We start from the raw sequence: 26,597 nt of genomic DNA, 5'->3' as shown, positions 1-26,597 counted from the left end.
AAGCTCTACATATTTTTTTTAATCAGTATTAATAATGGTGAAAACAGTATTTTGTGGAATCTGTGATTCATCTGTTTAAATTATTAATTGTTGAATATAGCTGGCTTTTCAGAAGAACAGCATTTATTTTAAAAAATATTAAGTGTTCCGAATCTTTATGTTATTTAAAGTATTCCAAATGTTTGTTTAACCATAAATTGTTCTATACATTCGCATGGTCTGTTAACGATCTAAATATGGCGGGGGTGGAGGGGGTTTGGTCATCGCTGCTTCCTTGACATGAATAAAAAGAAACGCTAGTTTATCTGTCAGCGGCGGCAGCAGAACAGGAAGCAGAGAGGCGACCACAGACTGCTGCACACGAACAGCCCCATACAGATGACTTCCTAAGCACACAAGAGGAAGCGAAAAGACATTCACATCTTACACGAAGGAGCACGGAAAGGTGGGAAATGGAGAAACAGCAGTATTCGTCGGGTTCAGAGACACCGGTGCTGCCGCCTGTCCCGCGCAAACCGCGAAACCTCGGAGGAGTCCTCCCTCCACCACGACGGGACAGCGTGGATTCACCAGACAGGTTACAAGACTTGTTTGTATGCTGAAATATACAATTATATATGTATTTTTTAGTATATAAATAAGCCACCTATGGTGTGCACGCGCGCGATTCAGACAGGCCTTTTTTGTGATGGAGAGATAAAACGCGTCCTATATATATTGTCTATTGTTATGATATTTACCCTGATGTGTACTGTACATTAGTGTGTTTCTGCTCAGATAATACTGATATAAAAACTATTTCTAATTCAATGTTTCTATCCATCCGAAACTATCAGCACGCATCCTTCCATCACCATTTTAAGGTAACTTAACGTTAGCCTATTACTGATGTGACGAAGAAGTGATAACATTAACTGAAACGATGAGACATGAAAGCATGTTTGAAGCCAAATGCAAGAAGTTCAATATATTTTGTTGCATTTTTCAGCAACGAAAGCTCAGTCTGTGTGACCTCAGATCGCCATTTGTCATATTTAGTCCACAGACCACAGGATGTCAGCACTGCACATTAATAGTTGCATCTAAACTGTGCCAGAATGGAGCTTGTAGTTTCACATAATAACAGCTAATGTCAGATGCATTGACTGAAAGACTCACTTGAGTGTTTTGTGTTTTCATTTTGTCACACAGTCCTGGATCTCATGTGGAGTGGTGTAAACAGCTGATAGCGGCCACTATCTCCAGCCAGATCTCTGGCGGTGTCCCTCCAGAAGCCATAACCCGTGAATGCAAGGTTAGAGGATGTTTTTCACTCCGAGTCAGACTTGTATTGTATATATTATAAGCAAGTGATCATGTACAGCCATTGGTGATATCACTAAATAACCCTAGAGGGGTGATGAGGACCCATGAGCGGGTTTGTTTTGTGGTAATGTCTAACTGACTCTACATGATCCCAACATATTACTCTGTTGCTTACCAAACAATAAACACATGCAAGTGAAATACTGATTTGAGTAAGATTATATTTTATTATCATACCTTTGTTATATTTACTCATGGAAACATGGTATTCAAAATTAATGTGGGCAAATATTAAGTTTATTTTTGTTGTTGTTTGTTTGTTTTTGTCTCATAGTGAGCCATTATGATTTTGTGTTTTGATTGACAGGTTGGGAAGAAGATAGATTTCAGGGTAAGGGGGATGGAAGTGGGGTGTTTGTCAGTTTGCTTCAAAAGGACCAATGCTTTGAGCTGTAAATTAGAAATGATATGTAACACTACAAATATAACTACTGTCTTTGCACACTTTGTCTGCTTTCTTTGTGTGTGTTCAGTATGTTTTTGTTGCACACTGTCTTTTTGTTGTGTGTGTCTTCTGTTCATACGCCCTTCTTTCTGCTTTAGCGGGGTGTTAAAGGATGAATCTGATGAAGAAATTTCTTGTCATATTTTATCACATTCAAAATGAAAAAAGGTCAACTAATTTGCATAAAAATGAAGCCTGTTTTTAAGATACAAAATGTTGCTGTCTGCTGTATTTTCAGACTTCTTGTCCAATGTATATCTGTTTTTACAGAAATGAAATGAAAGATTATTATACATTTTTAAATACGTTACATGCTTAATATTTTGCTTCTTATTTTCAGGATTCTTTATTAAAAAAAGTGAAAAAAAGGAAAGTTCAGGGGAACACCATTTATTTGATATAGGATTTTTTATTTTTGTGTAACGATTTAAACACTTTTAGTCAATTTAATGCATTCTTGGTGAATAAAAGAATTATTATAATTATAATATAATTCAATTATATTAAATTATATAAAAAAAATTGTTAAAGATGTTTTGAACAACTTATTGACCCAATTTAATATATATATATATATACATATATTATACACACACACTGGTGTGTGTGTATAATATCAGCTTTGTAATACTAAATAATTATTAACACATTAAATAAATGAGAATGAGATTTTAGATGGTAGGTAGTAGATAATATTAAATATCCTAAAAAATAGGCATAGTTTTTTTCCTTTGTAAAGTGAAATAATATTCTTCTGATTTTGGGGTAAAATATGACTTGGAAATTTCTTTACATTTTTCTTGACAAGATTCAGTCTAATGTGTGTTAAGTCTGCGTGCCTTTGTGCCTACACTTACATGAAAGTGTGTGTGTGTGTGTTTGTAACTCATTTTTGTCTGATGTCTATGCGTGATCTCCAGGTTTCCAAGAGGCCAAACTTGAAGGTAAGGCTAAAGATCAAGAATCTGTATTGAAGCGCATCAGAAGCATCAAACACACACATTAGAATTATTAAGTTGCCATTAGCTCAGATCTGCTAATGAAGTAGTAATGGCTGAGCAGCTGTATGTTTATTTTTCTCTTCCCTCTTAAATCACACTTCCTGTCTCTGTGTGAGGATACGACCTATCAACCTCAAAGAGCAACTATCATCTTTGTTGTATTCTCTGTCTCTTTCTCTTTCCAAAACAAACATTTAAACCACAGGAACCTTTTAACAAACACTTTCTTTCTTTCTTTCTTTCTTTCTTTCTTTCTTTCTATCACATTATCTGTATTCTTCTGCGTCCGATGCTCAGTCTCAGGACTCTGGTGAAGATGTTTGTCACTTTGACAGTGACTATGAACTGCCGTCTCACACTACGGCAAGTTTCTCTCGCTTCAACACTACTTGCTTAGTCTATCTTTCCTCTGTCTCACCTCTGTTTCCACTGACTCAGTTATTTTACTACTGTCAAGCCTTTACATCAGCCCAGACTTTATGATAGCAGCTGTATTATTATGAGAAATCACACTACTTTTCAAAAGTTTGAGGACAGTAAAATAGTTTTCTTTTGAAAAATTGTATACATTTATTCAACAAGGATGCGTTAAATTGATGACAGTTTTTATAACAATGCAAGTGTCTTTACTATTTCAAATAAAGAGATAAATGAAGCCTTGGTGAGCATAAGAGACTACTTACAAAATCATTCAAAAAAATCGTACCCACCCCAAACTTTTGAACAGTAGTGTATGAACAAGATGTAAGCAGAATAAAGTAACTGCTGTGTGGACTTTGAGAGGTTTTGTCTTTTTACCCTGTAGCAGATTTTCAAGGATGTTCGAAGGCAGGCGCCCATGGATGAAGTCCCACTGGTCCCCGGAGAGACGATCAAAACCACTGGTATGTCGGAGCATTCGTGGTGACACTGGTTTCCTGTTAGCTTGTATCATTGTGTTGAGTTATATTTGTGATCTTCTGTCCCTGCAGTTAAAGATGTGATGTATATCTGTCCTTTCACTGGAGCTGTGACCGGCACACTCACAGTCACAGACTACAAACTCTACTTTGTCAGTCTAGAACGGGTACGAAGAAAAAAAAAAACATTGTCTGTGTCAAGATCAACATAGTGCCTTGATATTGTATTATATGATGAAATTAAATGTTAAAGTTAGTGTCTTATTCCATCCGTCTCCGCAGGATGCTCCTTTCATATTGGATGTGAACCTGGGTGCCATCAGCAGGCTGGAGACGTTCAGTGTACAGAGTCTTGGGGAGAATACTAGTGGCATGGAGATCGTCTGTAAGGTCAGATGCACCACCTTCCACCCACATGTTAGTCTCGTTCATAGGAAACATCCACCCACACCAACAGAGCTCAGTGTAAACACAGGGTCGGTCTACAGGGGTTGTAAAATTGTCAAATCTTACTGACTCCAAACGTTTCAGTGGTAAAGTACAAAAATATTTATTCAAAATATTTATTTGATTTTAAAATGTATACAGTATATTGAATGATGATAATTCGTAGTATAGTCATGTTATTAACATCATACACCAAAACACAAGGTAAATAAAGCAAATCCATATTTACATCAGTATTTTTAGGGAACATAATGAATTAAAGAATATGTTTCAAATTGTTGTCTGAAGGATGAAATTTGAATCTTATTAAAGGAAAATATATCTAAATTCGTCCATGTCAGTGATTTGTGATTTGTCTCAATAGGACATGAGGAGTCCTAGGTTTGCTTATAAAAAGGAAGAACAGAGTAACCAGGAGATTTTGGAGGTGTTGACCAAGTATGCCTTCCCGCTGTCCAATGAGCTGGTAAGACATGGCCTGTTCAGAGCAGTGATTGGCCAATGGATCTGCCAGTAATTACTCAAGTGCAGTTGGTTCATGCCCCCACAATCCATTTTTTCCTTTTTCTTTTGCAGTCTTTATTCGCTTTCCAATACAAAGAGCAGTTTCCAGAGGATGGATGGAAGGTTTATGATCCAGTGGCAGAGTATAAAAGAATGGTGAGATGTGTCGCCCATCACTGGAAAACAATAGACTTGTCAGACTGATTTCTTTCTTTAACTTAGTTCTCGTTTCTCTTCTTTTCTTTCTCCACACTGTCTGCAGGGTTTGCCTAATGAGAGCTGGACCATCAGTAAGATCAACAGTAATTATGAAGTGTGTGACACTTACCCTGCTCTGCTCGTCACCCCAGCCAGTATTAAAGAGGATGAGATCAAACGTGTGGCCTCTTTCAGAGTGAAACACCGTATACCAGTAAGTGAGTGTGTGTGTCCGTGCAACACTACCTTACAAAATCATCTTTTTTCCACCCAATATTTGATTTTACACATTGCAGTCTAGGGTTGTCAGCATTTCACAGTAGTTACACATTCAGCAACAGAGTCCTCAGAGAAAGTGAATACAGACAAACTATTGTTCGAAAGAGGTTTTGTTTAAAAAAAAAAAAAAAAAAAAGAATACTTCATGACATTTAAAAACGGTAAAGGCATTTCTAACTCAAAATAAATGCTACTCTCTTGAACTATTCATCAAAATAATCCTGAAACCAATTGGATCACAATTTCCACAAAAATATTACTTAGCACAAAATCAGCATATGAGAGTGTGATACTGAAGACTTGAGTACTGATGACTGCTGACAAGTCAGCTTCACCATCTTAAGAATAACTTCTATTTTAAAATGTTATAATTAAAATAAATAGAAACTCTCACTGCAGTGTCTACATAGGCTCTATGATGATATGTGGGGCTTTTTTTCACTTTTGGTGGCATTTTTCCCTGAGCCCTGATTCATTTCCAATACTGTTCTAAACTAGTACCAGTGAAATTTTCCCAGTTATTATTGAAGTGATCAGAATGAAGAACAAAACCACTAATCACAACCTCTTTTATTTCTTTGAGGTCCTCTCATGGATCCACCCAGAAACTCAGGCCACTATAGTTCGCTGTAGTCAGCCCATGGTGGGCCCGACAGACCGCCGGTGTAAGGAGGATGAGCATTACCTCCAGACCATCATGGATGCCAATGCACAGTCCCATAAACTCACCATTTTTGACGCTCGACAGAGCATTGTGGCTCACAATCACAAGGTAATAGCGATTTCCTTCACTGATGTTTTCTCAGTTCAGTTCATCAATGCAGCAGAGTAAAAATACCATGCTGCTAAGTATTTTTGAGGGAAAATGTAGGGAAGAGATTTCTATGCCTCTCTCACACATAATGCACACATGCTCATGTTGTTTCGTGCAAATGTAGTTTTGAATTATTGAGTAGCCATCTGTGCAAATGTATATCTGAAGAGCCTTTCAGGAGATACAAATGGAAGCCAAGAATCTTCTCTAACTATTTCCTGCTGTTTCACGCCTCAGGCTAAGGATGGAGGTTATGAAAATGAGAATTTCTACCCCAACATGGAGCTGAATTTCCTTGAGATCCCAAGCATTCATGTCATGAGAGAGTCTCTGCGTAAGCTGAAGGAGGTGGTCTACCCTACCATCGACGAACCCCACTGGCATTCCTCCATAGATGCCACACACTGGTTGGAGTACATACGAGTAAGCACCAGCTCTAATCTTTATTCCTACAATATGAATTAAAAGTGGACATTTTTGTTCTCCTACTCACCTTTTTACCAAGATTTGTCTCAGATGGTCGAATCATGGCATCCAGTGTGCACCCAGTTTAAAGGAGTTGATTCTCTCTCTTCCTAGCTCTTGCTTGCCGGTGCGGTGAAGATTGCAGATAAGGTTGAGTCGAGTAAGAGCTCTGTGGTGGTGCACTGCAGTGACGGCTGGGACCGCACAGCTCAGCTCACCTCTCTGGTCATGCTAATGCTGGACTCCTACTACAGGACTCTCAGGGGCTTCCAGGTGCTGCTGGAGAAGGAATGGATCAGCTTCGGACACAAGTTTGCTGCGGTGAGGGAAGCTGAGTGTGAAAGGGACTCTATATGGGGTAGAAAACTGACTGGCATGTTATTGAGTGTTATCAATGTTGGAAATAGTTTTACCGATTAATATTTTGTTTTGGGATTCTTTGAAAGTTCAAAAGAAGAGGATCTATTTGATCATTATGAAATATTTTGTAAAATTATAAATGCACTGATTGTCATTTGAACGATTTTAATGTGTCCTTGCTGAACGGAAGTATTCATTTCTTAAAAAAAAAAATATATATATATTTTTTTTTTTTTTATCATAGCGTGTTGGTCATGGAGATGAAAATCATGCAAACTCCGAGCGCTCGCCTCTATTTGTGCAGTTCATAGACTGTGTTTGGCAAATGATGAGACAGGTGAGCTGCACCGTTTTTGCTAAGCACGAACATTTTCATTTGTAGTAAAATGTAGATTTCGAATGAAATGTTGTTTAAGATGTTACGTTGGTGTCGTAAATTCTCGTTAAATGGATACTGATGTTTTGGAACTCGCTATGAATGTCTTTTATAATGTGTTCTCAGTTTCCCGCTGCCTTTGAGTTTAATGAGCTCTTCCTCATCACCATCCTGGATCACCTCTACAGCTGCCTGTTTGGGACATTCCTTTACAACAGCGACCAAGAGCGAGTGGAAAAGGCATGTACCTCTGTGTCAACCCTGGGATTCAGTAGTAGAAGATTTGATAGACCAATGCTGACATTTTCAAATCCTTCTCTTTGTTTTTAGGAAGTGAACCATAAAACGGTGTCTTTGTGGTCATACATAAATAGCCAGCCAGAGGACTTCACCAACCCCTTCTATGTTAACTCTGAAAACCATGTTCTGTACCCTCTGGCCAGTCTCAGACATTTGGAGCTCTGGGTTGGATACTATGTACGCTGGAACCCCCGCATGAGACCACAGGTGCGAAATGTTCTCAACACATTAGCAAAGCTTAAACAACGCACGTGAACTATTAAGAAACCGCTCTCTGAGGAACTGAAATGTGGTTTGTGTATTCACTCTTTGTCAGGTGCCTGTACATCAGAACCTGAAGGAGCTGCTGTATCTGCGTGCAGAGCTACAGAGGAAGGTGGAGGAGTTACAGAAAGAAGCATCTTCATCACGCTCGATCTCCTCTTCATCAGAGCATGCATATTCTCCATCACATGGTGGTATACCTCTACACACCTCTGTGTAATGCACATGCAGTACTCACATTAGGGAATTCATCATTATCAGGAAGTATAGAAGGAATCTGTAGGTTACAGTAAAGACAGTGTGAAGTCTAAATCTATTGTTCGTTTCTCTCTGGATAATGCCTCGGGCAGATTATATGGAGGCCCAGCACAAAAAGAGGACAGTCTCCAACACAATTCAGGTTCATTTTGGTTGTTTGGAAGTGCTCCGATAGACTTCCTTCGGATCAGATAACCAGGAAAGCTTTTGATTTTGATCGAGGTTATGAAAAACAGTATTTTAACTTTCATTTAACTTGAATTGTAATTATTGACACAAGTTTGAATAATTTATTTGTAGTCAAAATGATATGAGCATCTTTTAATCACAGTATTTCTGTGACATTTTCTGTAGTTTATCTTCACTGCCTCAGCGTTGCCTGCCTTTGTGCCAGTACCAGTTTAATATTTCACATCACTTTTTACTTATTTATAAAATCTTACGTGAACATCTCATTCCCCTACCTGTGAATTTGTGTTCATATAGTATCTTGTGTTCAGGTTTTACCTATTGAAATGAGATTTTGCTAGATACATTTTTATATACAAGGAATGGGGATTTGAATGTTGCTGTTGCTATACTGCCATTTTGGAAGCAGATACTGTATTTGTCTTTGTTTTTCTGTTTCACTTGTTAGTATGAAAGTGGAATTAGGTTTTAATGTGCACACCCTATTACTACTTTGATAATAATTACTACTGAAATCTATGTTTACACAAGGTAAGTACGGACCATACATATATATCAACTCATGTTTGATTACACAAGTGCAAAGAAAAGTTATCTGTGAATCGCTCCCATGTTTATGTTGTTACTATTTAATTGTAATCATGGGTGTTTTGACTTTACAAATGGCCAACAGTTCAGATCATTTGAACAAGGGATGCCATATAATATACAAAAAAAAATAACAATTACGTGTAATAATTATAATGCACCTTAAAAAAATCATGTAAGAATATATTGTGTATTTGTTTTTCCTTTTTATTAGTATATTTTTGTATTAGTGCGACCCTGGTTATCCTTTGTACATGCACATTTTTTTACTTCTGTTAAAAAATACAAATTGACTCCAGAAACTTATAACCAGACTTGAAGAAAAATAAACGGGAAGAAATCAAAGACAAGATAAATTGTTTATTATTGGGTTTCTGTATGCCGATTTTTTTTGTGTGTTGTTTTTTACCACCAAGTATAACCAGTGAGATACAGAGTGAAATTTGAGTACATTTGAATATATAAATGTCTAGAAGAGGACTGCCAGTTGATACCTGTCTAATTAATTGTTTTCATTACCGTCTGTATTTGAGTGAGCAGGATATAAACTGAGGTTTAATCCTGAATGACAGTTTTTTTGGTTTACGTCAAAGCTGGATTTGAATTCATTCAATGACTGATAAACCTACAGCATTAGTCTAATCTGTGGCAGTATCATGATGCAAGAACTAAACTGGCAGTGCAAATCAAGACACTTCAGAAACTATCATCCCAAAAACACATTTCTCAAGTTCATAAATAAACCCAGTACACAAGAAAACCCTTTCATATCTACAGCTCGAATCCAAAACATGCATATCTGTACAGTTCAGCACGTACACCCTTGTTTTGACAAAATTGCAACTATACTGGCCAAACGACACCAGAGAGAGCCCAGAGATCCTTACAAATGCAACGTCCACCATACAAACTACTAGTGCCCAGAAATGTAGATGGCCAACTGAAGGAATAAGCGAGGTTTTAACAGACACATGATGCGTCCAAGCAACAAATCTGGAAGCAGTTCATCAGAAACGGGCGATGATTTTGTCTAAAATGTTCAAGACACTTTTGAATTTTGCACATTTGCCTTAACCAAAACGGTTGTATCTTTCACTCAGTTGTTTCAAATTCATTCCACTGGATCACTAGACTCACACCAAAGTCAAAGAACATGCAAAAAGGCAAAGCCATCACATTTCATCTTTGGTGTTCTTCATTTCTTAAAAGTGTAGCACCAAAAAAAAAAAAAAAAAAAAAGCTACATTGTTCTGGTAGCCAAAGCAGTAAAAAGTTACATTCAGCTAACATTCTCTTTGTTAGTTTTCACCATAGATACTGTACAAAAGCCTTGGTAGGACGCGTCTTTAAAGGAAAGTACAGCAACATTCCGAGCCGATATGTCTGACATCATTACCATTCGCAAGACTTTCCTTTATCTTGGGCATGTGAGTTAACAATATCTCAGACCAGTTCAAACTGCAACAGAGTGTTAAGGTGAGAGTGTTCAGTGGTCGAAATTTCAATAAGAATCCATGTGATCAGGAATTTTGCATGAGGGCAAAAGATTTCCGAATGCAGAATTCGCAAATCAAGTTTGCCACACAAATTAACAGAAAGCTGTGTGCTTTGAAAAATATCTGCGTGACGGCAGACATTTTTGCCCACAAATTTCGGTGAATGTGACCACACCTTTATACTGAAACAACGTACATAACCTAGTACATCTAGTTTGTAGACATTCAAGTGAGGCAGCCCTTCTAACGGTCGTGACTGTTAGTGCTGTGCTAGTAAACTAGTGTGTCTTCCCTAATGTTAGCGTGGTAAGGCATTGGGAAGGAAAGCACCATTGGCAAGGGCTTGAGTTATGGGGAAACAAAGGTGCACCTGAATTCACAGTGAAAAACAACAGCTACAGGAAAATCTGGAGCATCTCAAGTGGGGGACAGGATGGTTAAGGACTGAGCTGCTATTTAACCCGGTTTTGCTAACTCTACTTCTAGATGGTGACCTTCCACATCCGTGGAAATGAAGGGTCTAGACAAGTTCTGTGGCACCAACGCCTGAGGCTTGGCTAAAGAAGTGGGAAAACTAGCAAAGCTGGAAAGCAGCTAGGGACTCATTAAGGCAATAGCAAAACTAGCGAGGGTGTAACAGGTCACTAAAAAGTGTGAAAGCTAAAGCTGAAACATGCTACAAAGGATAAAAACACTAAGCTAGGGCAAAAAACTACTCCCCGTAATCCAAAAAGAGTTGGGGGCACAAACATTTATGTACATTTACTGCTACAAGTGTAAATAGAGATACACTGATACACAGTTTGAGTACAAACTTGGAAACGGTATGCAATATACAAGCACATTAATCCCTTAAAACCCACAAAAGGCAATGGATCAGAATTAGCGTTACGAAGAGTTACTACACTGCTTAAGTATCGCGCTAACATGAAAACATAACTTCGGTTACTTCCAGCCACGAGTTACTTCACGTTAATGTATACTCAATCTGATCACGCCGAATCAAACTATTCCTCAAAAGAAGGAATTGTAACCACTGACATCCAACTAACACACACAAAAGCGGTCAACACGGCTTCTTCATCAACACACATCACATCTTCACAGTTATACCAATTTTAGTCATTGTTTCATTTTTTAAAAGCAAATTAGAAGGAAGCAGCTGTTGGTTAGGTTTTGACCTCAGTTGTTTGCCTTTTTTTTCTTTTTCTTTTTTTTTTTTACACTCTAGTAAAATGTTAGCTAAAACACAAAATCTGCATATATGTATAACAATCTTTTCACATTGCTCTGTGAAAGCAAGGCAAATATATACAGATCACATTAAAACAACAACAAAAAAACCTTCATCTTTTTTTCAATTGCGGATTCCACAACAATGGCTCTCTTAAGCCTGTCTTGCTGTGAAAACATAAGGAAAACAGTCTTAACCTTTTAAAAGCATATTTCTACAATTATCCAATCAGATGTTTTTGTAAACCTTGGATTAATCACTTGTATCACTGTTCATTAATGTGTTCATTAGGAATGATGAGCTAAACTGACAAGCTAAAAGACTGTAGCACGGTATGTGTGGGTCTCTTTGTATGGGCCTCTATAAACAGACCCAAGTGAGATTTCTTGGTTCTCAGCAGATTGTTCTAAAATTCATTATTAGGTGTTCAATTCATAGCAGTATTATTGCAAACAGGCTTAGTACATTGTTGCATGTGAACAGTTCATATTGAATTTAAGGAAAAATATTACACTATGTTTAAGGTTTATTTAAACAGTCGCATTGGTACTTCAAAAAGGGAGCTGTGGTGCAAATGTGCCAGGAAATACAGTGGCATTCAAATGAGACAACAACGATTTAGAACTGCGTCCACTTCGGTTTGGATGATGCATTTCAGATTACACTGCATTTTCCTCTGTTGGTGGCTCAGCGTTGGGAGGCTGGAGAAGAGTTTGCTGAACTGCAGTAGGAAGGAAAATAATGCAATTATTAATCATTCTATCAAGTATGTGTGTGTGTGTGTGTATGTATGTATATATAAATATATATATATATATATATATATATATATATATATATATATATATATATATATATATACAGTCTTGTTCAAAATAATAGCAGTACAATGTGACTAACCAGAATAATCAAGGTTTTTCGTATATTTTTTTATTGCTACGTGGCAAACAAGTTACCAGTAGGTTCAGTAGATTCTCAGAAAACAAATGAGACCCAGCATTCATGATATGCATGCTCTTAAGGCTGTGCAATTGGGCAATTAGTTGAATTAGTTGAAAGGGGTGTGTTCAAAAAAATAGCAGTGTGGCATTCAATCACTGAGGTCATCAATTTTGTGAAGAAACAGGTGTGAATCAGGTGGCCCCTATTTAAGGATGAAGCCAACACTTGTTGAACATGCATTTGAAAGCTGAGGAAAATGGGTCGTTCAAGACATTGTTCAGAAGAACAGCGTACTTTGATTAAAAAGTTGATTAGAGAGGGGAAAACCTATAAAGAGGTGCAAAAAATTATAGGCTGTTCAGCTAAAATGATCTCCAATGCCTTAAAATGGAGAGCAAAACCAGAGAGACGTGGAAGAAAACGGAAGACAACCATCAAAATGGATAGAAGAATAACCAGAATGGCAAAGGCTCAGCCAATGATCACCTCCAGGATGATCAAAGACAGTCTGGAGTTACCTGTAAGTACTGTGACAGTTAGAAGACGTCTGTGTGAAGCTAATCTATTTTCAAGAATCCCCCGCAAAGTCCCTCTGTTAAAAAAAAGGCATGTGCAGAAGAGGTTACAATTTGCCAAAGAACACATCAACTGGCCTGAAGAGAAATGGAGGAACATTTTGTGGACTGATGAGAGTAAAATTGTTCTTTTTGGGTCCAAGGGCCACAGGCAGTTTGTGAGACGACCCCCAAACTCTGAATTCAAGCCACAGTACACAGTGAAGACAGTGAAGCATGGAGGTGCAAGCATCATGATATGGGCATGTTTCTCCTACTATGGTGTTGGGCCTATTTATCGCATACCAGGGATCATGGATCAGTTTGCATATGTTAAAATACTTGAAGAGGTCATGTTGCCCTATGCTGAAGAGGACATGCCCTTGAAATGGTTGTTTCAACAAGACAATGACCCAAAAAACACGGGCAAAGTCTTGGTTCCAAACCAACAAAATTAATGTTATGGAGTGGCCAGCCCAATCTCCAGACCTTAATCCAATTGAGAACTTGTGGGGTGATATCAAAAATGCTGTTTCTGAAGCAAAACCAAGAAATGTGAATGAATTGTGGAATGTTGTTAAAGAATCATGGAGTGGAATAACAGCTGAGAGGTGCCACAAGTTGGTTGACTCCATGCCACACAGATGTCAAGCAGTTTTAAAAAACTGTGGTCATACAACTAAATATTAGTTTAGTGATTCACAGGATTGCTAAATCCCAGTAAAAAAAATGTTTGTACAAAATAGTTTTGAGTTTGTACAGTCAAAGGTAGACACTGCTATTTTTTTGAACACACCCCTTTCAACTAATTGCCCAATTGCACAGCCTTAAGAGCGTGCATATCATGAATGCTGGGTCTCATTTGTTTTCTGACAATCTACTGAACCTACTGGTAACTTGTTTGCCACGTAGCAATAAAAAATATACTAAAAACCTTGATTATTCTGGTTAGTCACATTGTACTGCTATTATTTTGAACAAGACTGTATATATATATATTAGTGCTGGGCAATAATTACATTTTTTTTAATCGTGATTAATCGCATTATCGTGTGCGATTAATCGAAGTTAATCTCATTGTTATGGACAGAACTAATAATGCATTCAAAAGAAGTGTATTGTGCACTTTTTCCATTTAAATGTAGGCGTACTGCTATATGAACAAATGTGTAATAACATTTGGTTTGGAAACACTTTAAACAAATAATGTGCTTTTTACAGCAGTGTTCCTTGTACATAATAGCAGTTTAAAATATTTATTGTAGCCTAAATCTTAACTTATAACATTACTTTAATTAAATTAAATATAAAACAAGCTATTTATCACAGCCAGGACATTTTTATAGAAAATATTTTGTCATTTGTTATAGAAAAAAAGTTATATTCAGAGTCCATTGCCTGGATCATAACATTATAACAGGCAGCAGTCCCTGGCATGGATGGAAGAGGTGGGCAAGAGCACAGAACAGTTACTGTATATACAAAATAGATCAGTTAGTGTGAGCGCTAAACACGCTGGAGTGCAGATCTTCTGATGAGTGCTGCATGGTTGGATGTACAAAAAGCTATAGATGTGTAAAGCAATATATTGTGTGAGGGCTGTGTTACCGCATCCCATACGACTCAAAATAATAAATCACAAAGTTAACAAAATGATTCACTCCACTGTGTTGAGCAAGAGTGCTCTTTGTTGTCTTCACTTGATATCGGAAACTTCCTATTTCCAACCTATAAAGTCATGATTACGAGCTTGTTGCATTCTTTTCTGTTAAAGTGGTTTGATGCTTAACCTAAATAATTTGATCAGGAGCAGCCCCTCCTGTGACCCATGATTTGTCTGTATTTGTATTCAGAGCCAGAGAGCAATGGACTTTCATAATAATAAGAAACTGCATTAGGGGCCGTTCACATATCGCGCCTAAAAACATGTGGAAAACGCTAGGCGCGCCGCTTTCTCCTTCTTTCCAAAGCGCTCGGGCAGAAGCGCTCCTGAGGTGTCTGCCTTTGCTAAGCAACCACGACCTGCTCTCTCCATGAAGAAGCGGAAATTTCAGCAAAGGATAAATGGATTTGCAGCACTAAAAATCGCTCGCAGTAGCTCTGCTACTAAATTTATTTCAAAAAGGCAATCCATATACAGTTATGAACAGCCGTTCCTTCATCTTGGCTGAGTTTTCAATGTTGTTACGGGAAAGGATGAAGCTGATTGGTTAGTTCTTGTCACATGACCCGCGGTGCGCTTGCGGCTCTCTGAAAAGTTGAGATGTTTTTAATTCGATGCGGTGCGGACGCACCTGGAAAAAACGGGCGCGTCGCACCCATATTCATATATATATATATATATATATATATATATATATATATATATATATGAATATAAACAGATCTCAACTTCAGGACTGAATTAAAAAAGGTAAGAAAACACCCATAATGCTTTGGGTTCGATCAGACTATCTGTGAGCAGGGATACAAAGGGCTTGCAGATTTTGCTGACAAATAAACTCAAATAGACATTTGCCTCATATCTTCAGCATAAACGGTGTCAATACCTTGTGGCTCCTGTGCAACTACAGCATCTGGGGCATCTGCTTTCACCATATCTGCATTTAGACTCTCTGTGGAGAGATAAAGCACATGGTAATGAATGAACTGAAAAACACAAGCCACGTGGTACACTTACAAAGAAAATGTGTTTGTCTTTACGCTGTATGCTGAAGCACAACTTCTTCTTCTGGTAGGAGATGTAACTGCCCACTGCACCGACCAGAGCCATACCAATAGCGCTCACAATACCAGCGATGGTTCCAGTCTCAGCCATGGTGTCTATGAATGAACACATAGGCCACTATTTAAAGATATACCTGGACCAAATTAGCAAATGCTCTACAGAATGTTCTTTTAATAGCCCTAAATAGGCTGCAACTTAACACAATCACACCGTAGTTGTCATCAGCAGAATCCGAATCTCTGCCACTCTGTCCGCTACTACTTCCACCACTTCCACCTGTGGAAATATGAACACTTCAAATCACATTCCTACGTTTTGCCAATTCTTGTTTATTTTATTTTACATGTCACATGATGTGATGATCTTTCAGGCAGTTTCCGTTTGTCACCTTTGCCTTTGTCGGGTTTGTAGGAGTTATCATTGCCCACATCCTCAAGGTCTAGGTCTGAGAAACCTGAGAATTTGGAAAAGACCATTAGCGTGAAAAGTACTTTTTTTTTTACTTTTTTTGTGACCCCAAAAGAGGAAAAGCCCAGCACACCAACACTGCAGGAAACAGAAAGCTGAGCTGCCGACTAGGGCTGGGTCAAAAAATCTTTCCATTTAATATTGATTCTCAAGATGAAAAACTTTTTCTTTGTTTATTTCCGCAAAAAAAGTTGAATATAATGTACATCTGGTTTCAAATTAATTAACGTAAATCCTATTATTACCAGTATTTTTCTAGAGATGGACGAAGATACAATGTGTTCTTTTAACACTCTCGACTTACAGCTCAACACAAATAAGAAGCACGAGCGAACAGATAATCTCTTCCACTTTACTACAAATTACAGCACAAAATAATCATGAATTGACATCTTGAGATATGGTAAAGACAGTAAAACTTACTGAAATGTATAATGCAATCGTTCAATCACAGTTTCAAGACTCTGGAAAGCCATTTAATGTCCATAGTTTGTTATTTAGCAAGAAGTAACTCATTTTGATAAATGCACTATATTAATATTCATTATATTTTACTTAACCCATTACTAATGTTACAATTATGCAATGGATATTTGAATAAATCTGTTTTTGAAAAACGTTTTCATGACAAAACCACTATTTTAATGATGATTATATCGATAACAAAAATTAGTAAGCAGAAGCATCTCTTGGTTTTAATTGTTTTTTTTTAAGCGAATGAGAACAGATGACGATTGTTTTATTTGTAATTTATTTTTTGAGTATCGATTATTATATCTAAAAATAAATAGCAATTGAATTTAATCTTTGTTGTTAAATATAATAGCAAAGTACCAGTTAAAGTGTTCCCTGTATATTTCACAGCATTAGTTTATAAGTTTAGCATTACATTTTTTTCCTTAAGAAAAACTGAAATGTACTTATAGATTTCAAATATTCTAAATATTGCCATAGACATTAAATAGTTCTATGTGAACAAATATGGAGTTAAATTGAGATCAGAATTGAATGTTATTCATTTGAGAGGTTGTCAATCAAAATCAAATCATGTAATCTGTATCAATACCCAGCCCTACTGCTCCATACAATTTAGGGGAAGCAATGAAACTAGCAATCTGACTGATTAAACCAAAATCCATGCAAAGTTAAGATGCAAGAGATCAGAAAACATGGTGATCACTAGGTTAATGCTTCAGTTCTCAAAAGCCTTGACCTGAAATCAGACATGATTAGATTTAAATAATGGTGAGATCAGCTTCATTTTGTAAGTACAAAGGGAGATTTTTCCAGGCAAGAAGATAAAGAGAGGAAGAGGGTGGTAGAAGAGGTTTCCCAAGCCGTTACTCTATTCCTTACCACCAGTTCCACCTCTGCTATTGGGTTTGCCGTCATCACGGCCCCCTCCTCCGAGGTCTTTATCTAGCAGGGACAGGAAATGCCATCAAACGTAGCTAGCTTGGATTAATCAACACTGACTAGCAACATAGTAGCATAAGTTTCCCAGTGATAGACTGAAAGGGCAATATTTATTGACTTTTTTAAATGTGATACCTTTGGCTATGCTTTTGATGACCATCAAGTGTACACAGGCTTTTACAGAAAATTAACAAAATGGATACTGATGCTGCACACTATATGTAATTCTATAGGAAACAGAGGGCCCTTCATCTTAATTCTCGGCACCATCTTTGTGCATTCATATCCCCTTTTGGAGAATAGTTTTATTTCAGTTCACCGTTTCCTTTTCTCTTCAGAATGTACAGTAGAACAAAGTCTGCTTTGATGACGCAGCTTATTTTGGCCAAGACCGTTCTCATATTACAACTCAGTTTAACAGGCTAGTTCTATCCAGAGGTGCTTTTAGATTTTGCTCTGCACAAGTTTACATTATTCCTGTTAAAGGTTTCTGACCGTACACTTGTAAATAATAACATATTTCTAGATTCAGTAAAGCAATTATATATGTTTTTTTCTCTATTTGTCTACTTCTGTATTATATTGCATTATTTAATTCAGTTTTTCTTAGTGTTTAATTTCTACTGTGTGATTCCTATGTATGGCTGAACTTGTATGCTGGACGTTCTTCTGCACTAGAAGCTTCTGTCACCAAGACAAATTCCTTGTGTGTGTAAACACACTTGGCAATAAAGCTCTTTCTGATTCCTGACTGAACTACTCGATTGAAAAAACTGACATATGGAGAAAGGTAAAAGTGGATAAAAAGAAAAATACCTACCGCCTTTGCCAGACTCTTTGCCCTTTCCTCTGATGTCATTGTCAGGGTTCAAGGCATCTTCAAGATCCAAGCCCCCAAAATCTATCAGCCAAAAGAAATACACACTGTGTAACAAATGAAATATGCACAGTACCAATTAGGGCAGGGCGATATGGCAAAAAGTATATCTCTGTATTTTTGGCTGAACTCCAATACATTTTCTACATTTTTTTATTTGGATTTTATATATATTTACTTTTTCTTTTTCTTTTTTACATCCGGCCCAATGTTGTCCAATGGAAAAATGTTTAAAGGCAATGAAAACAAATATGGCGCAAGTAACCATCTAGGCTATGCTATATATTATGTGCAAAAAATTGACTAAAATCACATTGCATTCTAAAATTGTAACATTACAATCTAAAAACAAAAACGGTGCTATTTAATTGCATAAAATACACTTAGCTTATTTTTTGGTTTAAAATTTGTACACATAGCACATTTATTGTCCAACTACAAATATTTTAGTAAAATGTATACTGAAATCTGGTAAGTTTTAGCAGATAATTGCATGCAAAATTGATATTTTCCATGACTTTCTAACATTTACAGATGGAGAATATACATGTGAAAAGTTATGCACTGAGGAAAAAATCTAACTACTCTATATATATCGAAATAAATGTTACCATATCACTTTTTAAAAATATACTGATATAGTGTACCAACTCGATATACCGCCCAGCCCTAGTACCAATGTTTTTATTTTTTGTTTTTTTATATGGCTAAGTGACAATGAAAACAAGTGGTTTCTGTGTAATATGAGATGTAAATGTTTGAAACAAAACAAAGCTTTAAATGCTTCATATTGTCTGAAGTCAAGATTGAACACACACAATCTCACAAGACAAGATGAGAATGAAGACAACTGTAAACAATGTTATCATAACGTGCTGTGATATTGGGGTATAAGACAAGCTGGATAAGGACTCGAGCTGACATCCATCAGAAAATCTGTGCTATGACTTATTTTAACTGCCGTAATTCTGTCATCATTTACATCACTTGAGTACAAGCTAAAGCATGTTTTTTTAATTGCTGTGAACTGTATGAAAGGTATGCATTATATTAAAAACGTATCATTAGTGACTTTGCCTTCTGTTATGTCTGATTAAGATAATTCAGAGCATTATAGAAAATGATGCTAAACATTCCATGATCGCATTAGTTATTAGACTGAATCAAAAGTGAAATCTAATCACCTTTCATCCCACTTTTAGATTTGCTTTGAATACACATATCTACATGCAAACAGACATGGAGACAAACGCGATGAACGGTTCTACAGGGAAACTGACAGCACGGTACAAACCAGACTGGGCTTTCCGAGGGGGAACAGAGGTTCGGAGAAGACTAGGGGGTGTTCGGGGCAACAGGTCTGGCCGAATGGTGGCGTCAAACGAATCAGTGAATGTCTCTTCTGTTAGTGGAGGTTAGTTAATATGTTAGCATTGTAAAGCATTTTACATACATTCGGGGTATTCAAACCTATGATGTAGACTGATTAGTAAGCACCAAAATACAGAATAGTATTAAGTATTTGTGATTGTGAGGTTTTTATATTCTGCAGTGCTCTAAATAGGCAACTCCCCAACCTAAACCATACACAATATTATTTGACCACAGATAACTATATATGAGCTCTAAGAGCTTTCTATTTAAGAACTAAATCCTGCTGACTCATCATAACACAAGAAACAGAAACATATGTTTTAGCACTCAAAGATGTCCAGTGGTTATTGAAGAAGATTAGTAGGGAGATTTGATTTATGCTCATCTCACGCAAAACAAGCATCTGGGTAACATTAAGTGCCTCTTACCTGTTTCTTTGGGCTTTGTTGGTTCCTTGACTGTGGGCTTAGCAGGTTTATGAATGGGTTTCACTGTTGAACAAATTAAGATCATTTTTTCCAGATTATTTTAAATAAAGTATTCAGTTCCTTTGATAGTTATTTTAAGTCATAAGGTGATAACTGATCGCATCATTTAATTTTGAAAGGCTCACTTAACATTTGCTCTGCTTATTACAGTGCTATGAATTACAACAAACAATGGTTACTCTCACCTGGTCCTCCTGCACCACCTGCTGGGTCCACTTTAGGTGGTGGTTTAGCTGAAGAATAAAAAAAAGCTTAATTCTTAATAAAACTTAATACACAAAATAATATCCATCTGACAATACACTGTAAAAAAAATTGTATGCAATATAACAGACTAAAACTGCTACAGTAAAAACTGGTGGTCGACCGATATATAATCGCCAAGGCCGATAGTGTTTACTTCCTTTTTAATTATATTTTTATTCAATATTTATTTATTTGTGAAAAATACTTTGTCATCTAAAGTATGAGTATTTATTCTTTAATCCATTGACAAATTATTTCAAACTTCTTAAATATTAATAATAATTAAAAAAGTAATTATAACGGCTTTATATCAGCTATCAGCCACCCTGCTTTCCAAGATATAAGCATCAGCATAGGCTGTCAAAAAAACAATAGCGGTCAAGTTAAAACCTGTTAATTGGTTACTGGTAAGTTCCCTTACTATGACTTACTGTGAAAAACTGTAATAGATCTAACCTTGTCATTTTACAGTAAATACTGTTACATGTAGTTTGTGGCAGTGAAAAAAACTTTTATAGTTTACAGTTAACATTCTAAACGTAATATATATATATATATATATATATATATATATATATATATATATATATATATATATATATATATATATATATTACATTTAGAATTTACAGTAAAATACTGGCAGCTGTGGTTGCCAGAACTTCACCATAAAGAATGTGGTACTACCGTTTTAGGTTTTACAGACTTAACTTAAATTCACAATAAAATACCATATTTCATCAACAGATATAATGTTAATAAAACAATATATTGAAGTACTAATATCTGTTTTGAACCACTGTAATGCACTGATAACCACCAAAAACTGGTGGTGATGAGAAAGTCACATTGACATTGAGTGTATCACAGTGTGGTATGGAAACAGCTCCAGTCAAGACTACAAAGCCCTGCAGAGTTGTGCACTTAGCTGAGCACATCTCCGGATCTGCTTTCCCCTCTCTGCAGGACATCTACCTCAAACGCTGCAAACCCAGACAGCAAGCAGTTTCGGCCCAGAACCGGACCACATCTGGGCCGCATGGATTTCATGTGGGCCAGATGTGGGCCGGTTCTGGCCTGAAACTGCTTGCTGTCTGGGGAGGCAGAGCTGTTAAAATCATCAAGAACTCTATCCACCCCAGTAACCATCTTTTTACTTTGCTGCCATCAGGTAAGCACTTCCATAGCCTGATGGCAAAACCGAGAGACTCAGGAGGAGTTTCTTCCCCCATTTATATTTTATTCTTATATTTTTATTGTTTACTTTTTTCATTCTTTCATAGCTATATTTATGTTATAGCTATATTTTCATCTGTGTTGTATTATTTAATAATTGCACTGTCCATGGAGCAGACCTGACTCACATTTCACTGCTGGTTATATATGCTCTATATAATTATGTATGTGATGAATAAAAATCTTAAAACTTGAATGAACCAAAGCTCATCATAACCAGCTTTTCTATGAGATGAGGAGGGCAATACTTATATATAGAAGGTGCACAGTGTCATTCACACAAACACTAAACCGCATCATGGTGACACATGATACTGAAACAATGCAATAAACATTAATTTAACAACATTAGATGAAAGATTAAACCCTAATGTACACAATTGATAAGAAAAAACATATATATATATATAAAAAAAAAAATATATATATATATATATATATGAAGAGTCATGCAGGGAATTCTGGGAGTGTATATATATATATATATATATATATATATATATATATATATATATATATATATATATATATATATATGAAGAGTCATGCAGGGAATTCTGGGAGTGTCAATTTACAGGTTTTCACTGTAAATTATAAAGTGACTTTCTTTTTCTCTTCCAAAAAATTTATTTTTAAACAGTATTTTACTGTAAAATTACATTAAATGCAATTACATTTATTCACCGAATATAGTATGGAAACTTATTGTTAAAAAGTTAACAGGTTTTTACTGTAGCATTTTACAGTCTTTTACTGTTACATCACACAAATTTTTTACAGTGTAGTTGTTTTGTAAGTATGTTTACATTTCACTGTATTTTTACAGAATTATTCCTGCAAACACAACTTTTTCTGTATAAAAAAAGGATTTTAGTACAGTGAAAGGCAATGCTGTTTATACAGATCCCTACTACTGCTGTCACGCTAACATGGATGCATCATCATAATTGTCATACTTACTTGGTTCATTACTCTCAATTGCATCTGCCAAGTCCAGCTCCTGACTTATTCCTATAAAACACACAAAATAAGAAACATTCACAAAATATCTGTGCACTAATTGGTCAGCCACTGTGTTTTATTCACAATAAAGCATGGCTATGATCACTTCACTCAGTCAAAGAAAGCCTTCTCATGCAGGAGATACATTGTTATGTGTGCATCTGTGTGGAAGCCCACAGTTTCTGAAGTGTGGATGGAATATTACTGTATTTATTAGTTTTATGTATCAGGTATGATGCTGTATTCCATCAGTTTACATTGTAATGATGCTTGCAAATTTGCGCTGTGCTGCAAATCATTTATTTATTTTTTTACCTAAAAGAGGGGTGAAAAAAAACAGATCTTTTCTCATGTTGAGATATAAGCGGATATACGTGAGTAAAAAATATACTGTAGCCTGTGATAACAAATAAATAACATGACTGATGAGAACAGTTCATATTCTCTGTTTTTTTATTTGAGCTCCAAAAAATGAGGCTTGATACAGGAAATTTTGCTTGCCATTTACTTTCACTGTCAGGAACTTTTTTTTCGTGGAAGGATAACATTTATTGAAATCAATCATACAAACATATCAATACATTTTGTTTTGGTTTAAATATTTGTATTGTGTTGAAACTTTTTTATAAAAGTAATACATTACTCAAGGAGTGCTTCATATTGTGTCAAACAACGTCTTTCAGTCGTGAATTATTCACAAAATAGCACGGCCACGGCCTATTGCTTAAATATAAATGCATAATTTTATTCTGATTTGACTGCAATATGGGCAGTATACGGTATCATAATAAAAATCTATGCTAATTACTAAAGACTCTTTTTGATACAAATTCCACAGTAGGGCCGCTGCATTCCTGGATTTTAACAAAGACATGAAAATGACAGCTTAGCAATGCATTCTTCAAGCACAAAGGGACAAAGAATCTTTTGTGCTCATGTACTACACAACAAAGAAGTTTCTGCAAAGATTCTTGCCCCATGTGTCATTTTTAGCAGTACATTTCTAAATGGTTTCTTCTGTAATAAGCCAGACTCAACTCTGAGTCTCCATGTCTTATGCAATGACTGTCTACCATATATTTTTAGCACTGGGTAACAGATAATGTGGTGCAACACTCCAGTGAGGTACCCTAAGTCTTAAACTTCTATATTTCTTTATCTGTCTCTTTGAATCTGTCTTTTTCTAATTCCTCTTTCTGTCTGCCTCTTCTGCATTTTCTCCCCCTTGTTCAGCTACAGGTTGTCTTAGTGCACACATTAGGTTAGCTAAAAGCTAAAAGCAACAGTCATCTCTCATGCAGCACTGCCAAAGCCAGCTCAGCATTGACACACTGTTATGTGATCAATACGTCATGTGACAGCAGCGAATCTATCTGATGTTTTTCCCATTTACAATAGATACCTATGAGTTTAAATACAGTACATTAATTAATATGTTTTCATTTTGGCTTCCACTGGTAAATCAGATGGCATGGTATTGATTGATTACTGACAAAAATAATTAAAATCAAACCTTTCAAAACATTAGCCTTACACCTAAAACAGTGGTAAAACTATATGCTCATAAATATACAATGTGTTTTCAGGTAAGGGAGTGTAAACATGTATCTATTACATATACAACTGTGTGGTGTGTCTGACAGGAAAAGAGGGAGGGGCAGTTTACCTCAGCCAGAACTGCAGATGCTGACATTCCTCATTCATGTCAATGGTGGGTAAGGTAAGGGGGTTTTTATACAGTGCACCACATCCTCTATGCTTATAAACAGTATTCAAAGTAGTCTTTTTTTAGAAAAAAATCTATTTTGCTCATACAAGCATGGAATCTTTTGACATTGTATTCGTGTGTGCCTCACACCAACAGAGGGGGGACTGTTACCCCCTGTCATAAAATGATGGTATCTTCCCATCTTCCGCAGTCTCCAAAAAATTCCAAACTCCTCTGCTGTACCTGGGCGCATTGTGGCTTCGTATGCGCATGCGCTCTGACTCTACGCCTCCCAACGTTGGATACCTGTACCGCGCTACCATGAGGAGACTGTGGAAATTATTTTGTTCTGTAAATATATTTAATTTCAAGCAGAAATGAACAGTATTGCTTTGTTTATATTTTTCAGCCCAGATATAAAACATGATTTACTCCGTTAGAAAAGGTCAATAAAACATTTCATTCTCTATTAAATAAGAGATGCAATGCACCATGAATTGGTAATATTTTACAAGTCATGGCAAGGTAATAATCCAATTTTATTTTAAAATACATGACGATGTTACTTCATGGAATAAGCGAAACCTAATCGAAAGACACCCCAGGGATTGGTCTTTAAATAAAGAAGCAAATCCATTCATTGCGATATTATCTTAAATTAGTCCTAAATACATCTTTGCTCAAGGGGAAACAAAATAATAAGATTAATATTAGTTATGCACTTTTGATATTCAAAGGCAAGAACAGTAATATTCTTCTCATCCTCATTAGTATGCTTAAGGTACAGCTTTAAAATGTCCCACCACGCAATAAACTAAATGTAATGTTTCGTATTTAGCTGAGCATCGTTTGTTGAGTCTCAGCATGTCATGCACGGCGCTGTAGCCCTGGCTCGACCCAGACAGATAGATGATCTAGACCCAGACAGATGTTAAAACGCAACTCAAACATGGTGATTTGTGTGATTCCTGCGCCTAGTGCTTTTTATAAAAACGAAGGCTGCCTTAAAGTCAAAGTTTAAATGCTTTAAATCAATGCTTGCCTACGGGGCCGACAGAAAATGACGAAGCAGGCATGGCACCGGGTTCAACAAAGAGGGGCGCAACGCTTACCTTTCACTATAAGCAGAGAAAAGACCGCTAGAAGCGTCCATGTCGAGAGCTGTTTCCACATGTTGAAAGTCCGAGATGGCACCGGGTTTACAGCGATATTAAATATTGGCAAGAGATGATAAATATATGACGATTTGCTCCTGGGGCCTAAGGGTAAATGTGAGGGTCGTAGCTCCTGACTTAGATCAGAAAAGCTTGCGCGAGAGTCTGCAGTGCGAATGAGCGAGAAAGGGCTTCTGAGGCGCGTGTTAGATCACGTTACAGCACCGGCTTTAGGGCGGTTCCTTAAACTCAGCTCTACTTTTTACTTAGATCACGCTGAAATACAGTTTTTATAATTAGGGGAACCTACCGATTATACTCGGTTTGGCTACAAATAAATAATAGTGAACATATTAGTGAACTTTGACCAGCTGAATGTAGAATACAGCAGGTAGCGATGAAGGACTGCTCGAGGAGATGAGATCATGGCATTTTCTCGTGCATTTGCCTATTCACTTAGAATGACTGAATTAGGATAATTGTGCGTCTCTGAATAATTAAGTGACTTGCACAATTGACTTCAGTTAATAATTCATGTTTGGTTGGTTAACACGTGGATCTCTAGTTTATATATCAGTTAGCATTCAGTAATTATTTACTTATTTAAAAAAATGCATTAAGAAATTAATTGCACTTTTGGAGAAAACGAAATACTATATAAGCAACACAACAACTGCTGTGAAGTGTCAGTAGTTAGTAAATAAACAGTATAAAGTCCAAAACCATTGGTACTTGGACCTACAAAGCAGGAGGCCCTTTAAAACAGGCTAAAGTATCTATTTTGCTATTATCAGACACTCAGTTTACATAGTTATATGCTGGAGTGTTATTGCAACTAAAATAAAATGATATTGTCATAGTGGCATGCGTAGACGGGGGGCTGGAGCTCCTGACCCTTGAACCCCGATAACATGACCCTGAC

The 26,597-nt window shown here is 36.6% G+C and overlaps 2 protein-coding genes across 12 annotated transcripts; one reads left to right on the top strand and one right to left on the bottom strand.

Annotated features, from left to right (window-relative positions):
• Positions 1-226: 226 nt before the first annotated feature.
• LOC113052077 (myotubularin-related protein 2-like) lies at positions 227-9,097 on the top strand. Of its 8 annotated transcripts, none has more exons than XM_026216367.1 (17): positions 227-577; positions 1,192-1,294; positions 1,673-1,696; positions 3,109-3,174; positions 3,620-3,695; positions 3,783-3,877; positions 3,993-4,100; positions 4,522-4,623; positions 4,734-4,817; positions 4,924-5,073; positions 5,722-5,910; positions 6,190-6,375; positions 6,532-6,738; positions 7,022-7,114; positions 7,280-7,393; positions 7,484-7,660; positions 7,770-9,097. In XM_026216367.1, exons 1-17 carry the CDS (start codon positions 453-455, stop codon positions 7,935-7,937), a joined length of 2,067 nt encoding a protein of 688 aa, XP_026072152.1. In that variant the 5' UTR covers positions 227-452; the 3' UTR covers positions 7,938-9,097. The 8 variants fall into 8 exon arrangements, with proteins under 8 accessions (XP_026072152.1, XP_026072151.1, XP_026072157.1 ...); XM_026216366.1 differs by having other exon boundaries at positions 3,617-3,695; XM_026216372.1 differs by lacking the exon at positions 3,109-3,174 and adding an exon at positions 2,731-2,754.
• Positions 9,098-25,905, bottom strand: LOC113052078 (CD99 antigen-like protein 2). Of its 4 annotated transcripts, XM_026216375.1 has the most exons (12): positions 25,634-25,904; positions 22,772-22,822; positions 20,515-20,562; positions 20,270-20,332; positions 19,762-19,869; positions 18,411-18,491; positions 17,531-17,593; positions 16,095-16,160; positions 15,917-15,982; positions 15,682-15,801; positions 15,528-15,593; positions 9,098-12,203 (listed from the first exon to the last, which is right to left on the bottom strand). In XM_026216375.1, the coding sequence occupies exons 1-12, from the start codon at positions 25,692-25,694 to the stop codon at positions 12,142-12,144; spliced, it is 855 nt and encodes a 284-aa protein (XP_026072160.1). In that variant the 5' UTR covers positions 25,695-25,904; the 3' UTR covers positions 9,098-12,141. The 4 variants fall into 4 exon arrangements, with proteins under 4 accessions (XP_026072160.1, XP_026072161.1, XP_026072162.1 ...); XM_026216376.1 differs by lacking the exon at positions 17,531-17,593 and having other exon boundaries at positions 25,634-25,905; XM_026216377.1 differs by lacking the exon at positions 19,762-19,869 and having other exon boundaries at positions 25,634-25,901.
• Positions 25,906-26,597: the final 692 nt, after the last annotated feature.

The sequence above is a fragment of the Carassius auratus genome, chromosome 32 (genome assembly GCF_003368295.1).
Source record: "Carassius auratus strain Wakin chromosome 32, ASM336829v1, whole genome shotgun sequence".
Classification (NCBI taxonomy): domain Eukaryota; kingdom Metazoa; phylum Chordata; class Actinopteri; order Cypriniformes; family Cyprinidae; genus Carassius; species Carassius auratus.
The sequence above is the reverse complement of the archived record's forward strand: the minus strand, read 5'-3'. Positions and strand labels throughout refer to the sequence as shown.

What these genes read in the sequence shown, in the direction of transcription:
- LOC113052077 (XM_026216366.1), top strand. Translation starts at nt 453, where the DNA reads ATGGAGAAACAGCAGTATTCGTCGGGTTCAGAGACACCGGTGCTGCCG. An exon ending in GCATGGAGATCGTCTGTAAG is followed by an intron (nt 4,101 to 4,521) that starts GTCAGATGCACC and finishes TTGTCTCAATAG; the next exon opens with GACATGAGGAGTCCTAGGTT. An exon ending in ACCCCCGCATGAGACCACAG is followed by an intron (nt 7,661 to 7,769) that starts GTGCGAAATGTT and finishes ACTCTTTGTCAG; the next exon opens with GTGCCTGTACATCAGAACCT.
- LOC113052078 (XM_026216375.1), bottom strand. Translation starts at nt 25,694, where the DNA reads ATGTGGAAACAGCTCTCGACATGGACGCTTCTAGCGGTCTTTTCTCTG. An exon ending in AATTGAGAGTAATGAACCAA is followed by an intron (nt 20,563 to 22,771) that starts GTAAGTATGACA and finishes TTTATTCTTCAG; the next exon opens with CTAAACCACCACCTAAAGTG. An exon ending in CAAAGAGTCTGGCAAAGGCG is followed by an intron (nt 17,594 to 18,410) that starts GTAGGTATTTTT and finishes TGTCCCTGCTAG; the next exon opens with ATAAAGACCTCGGAGGAGGG.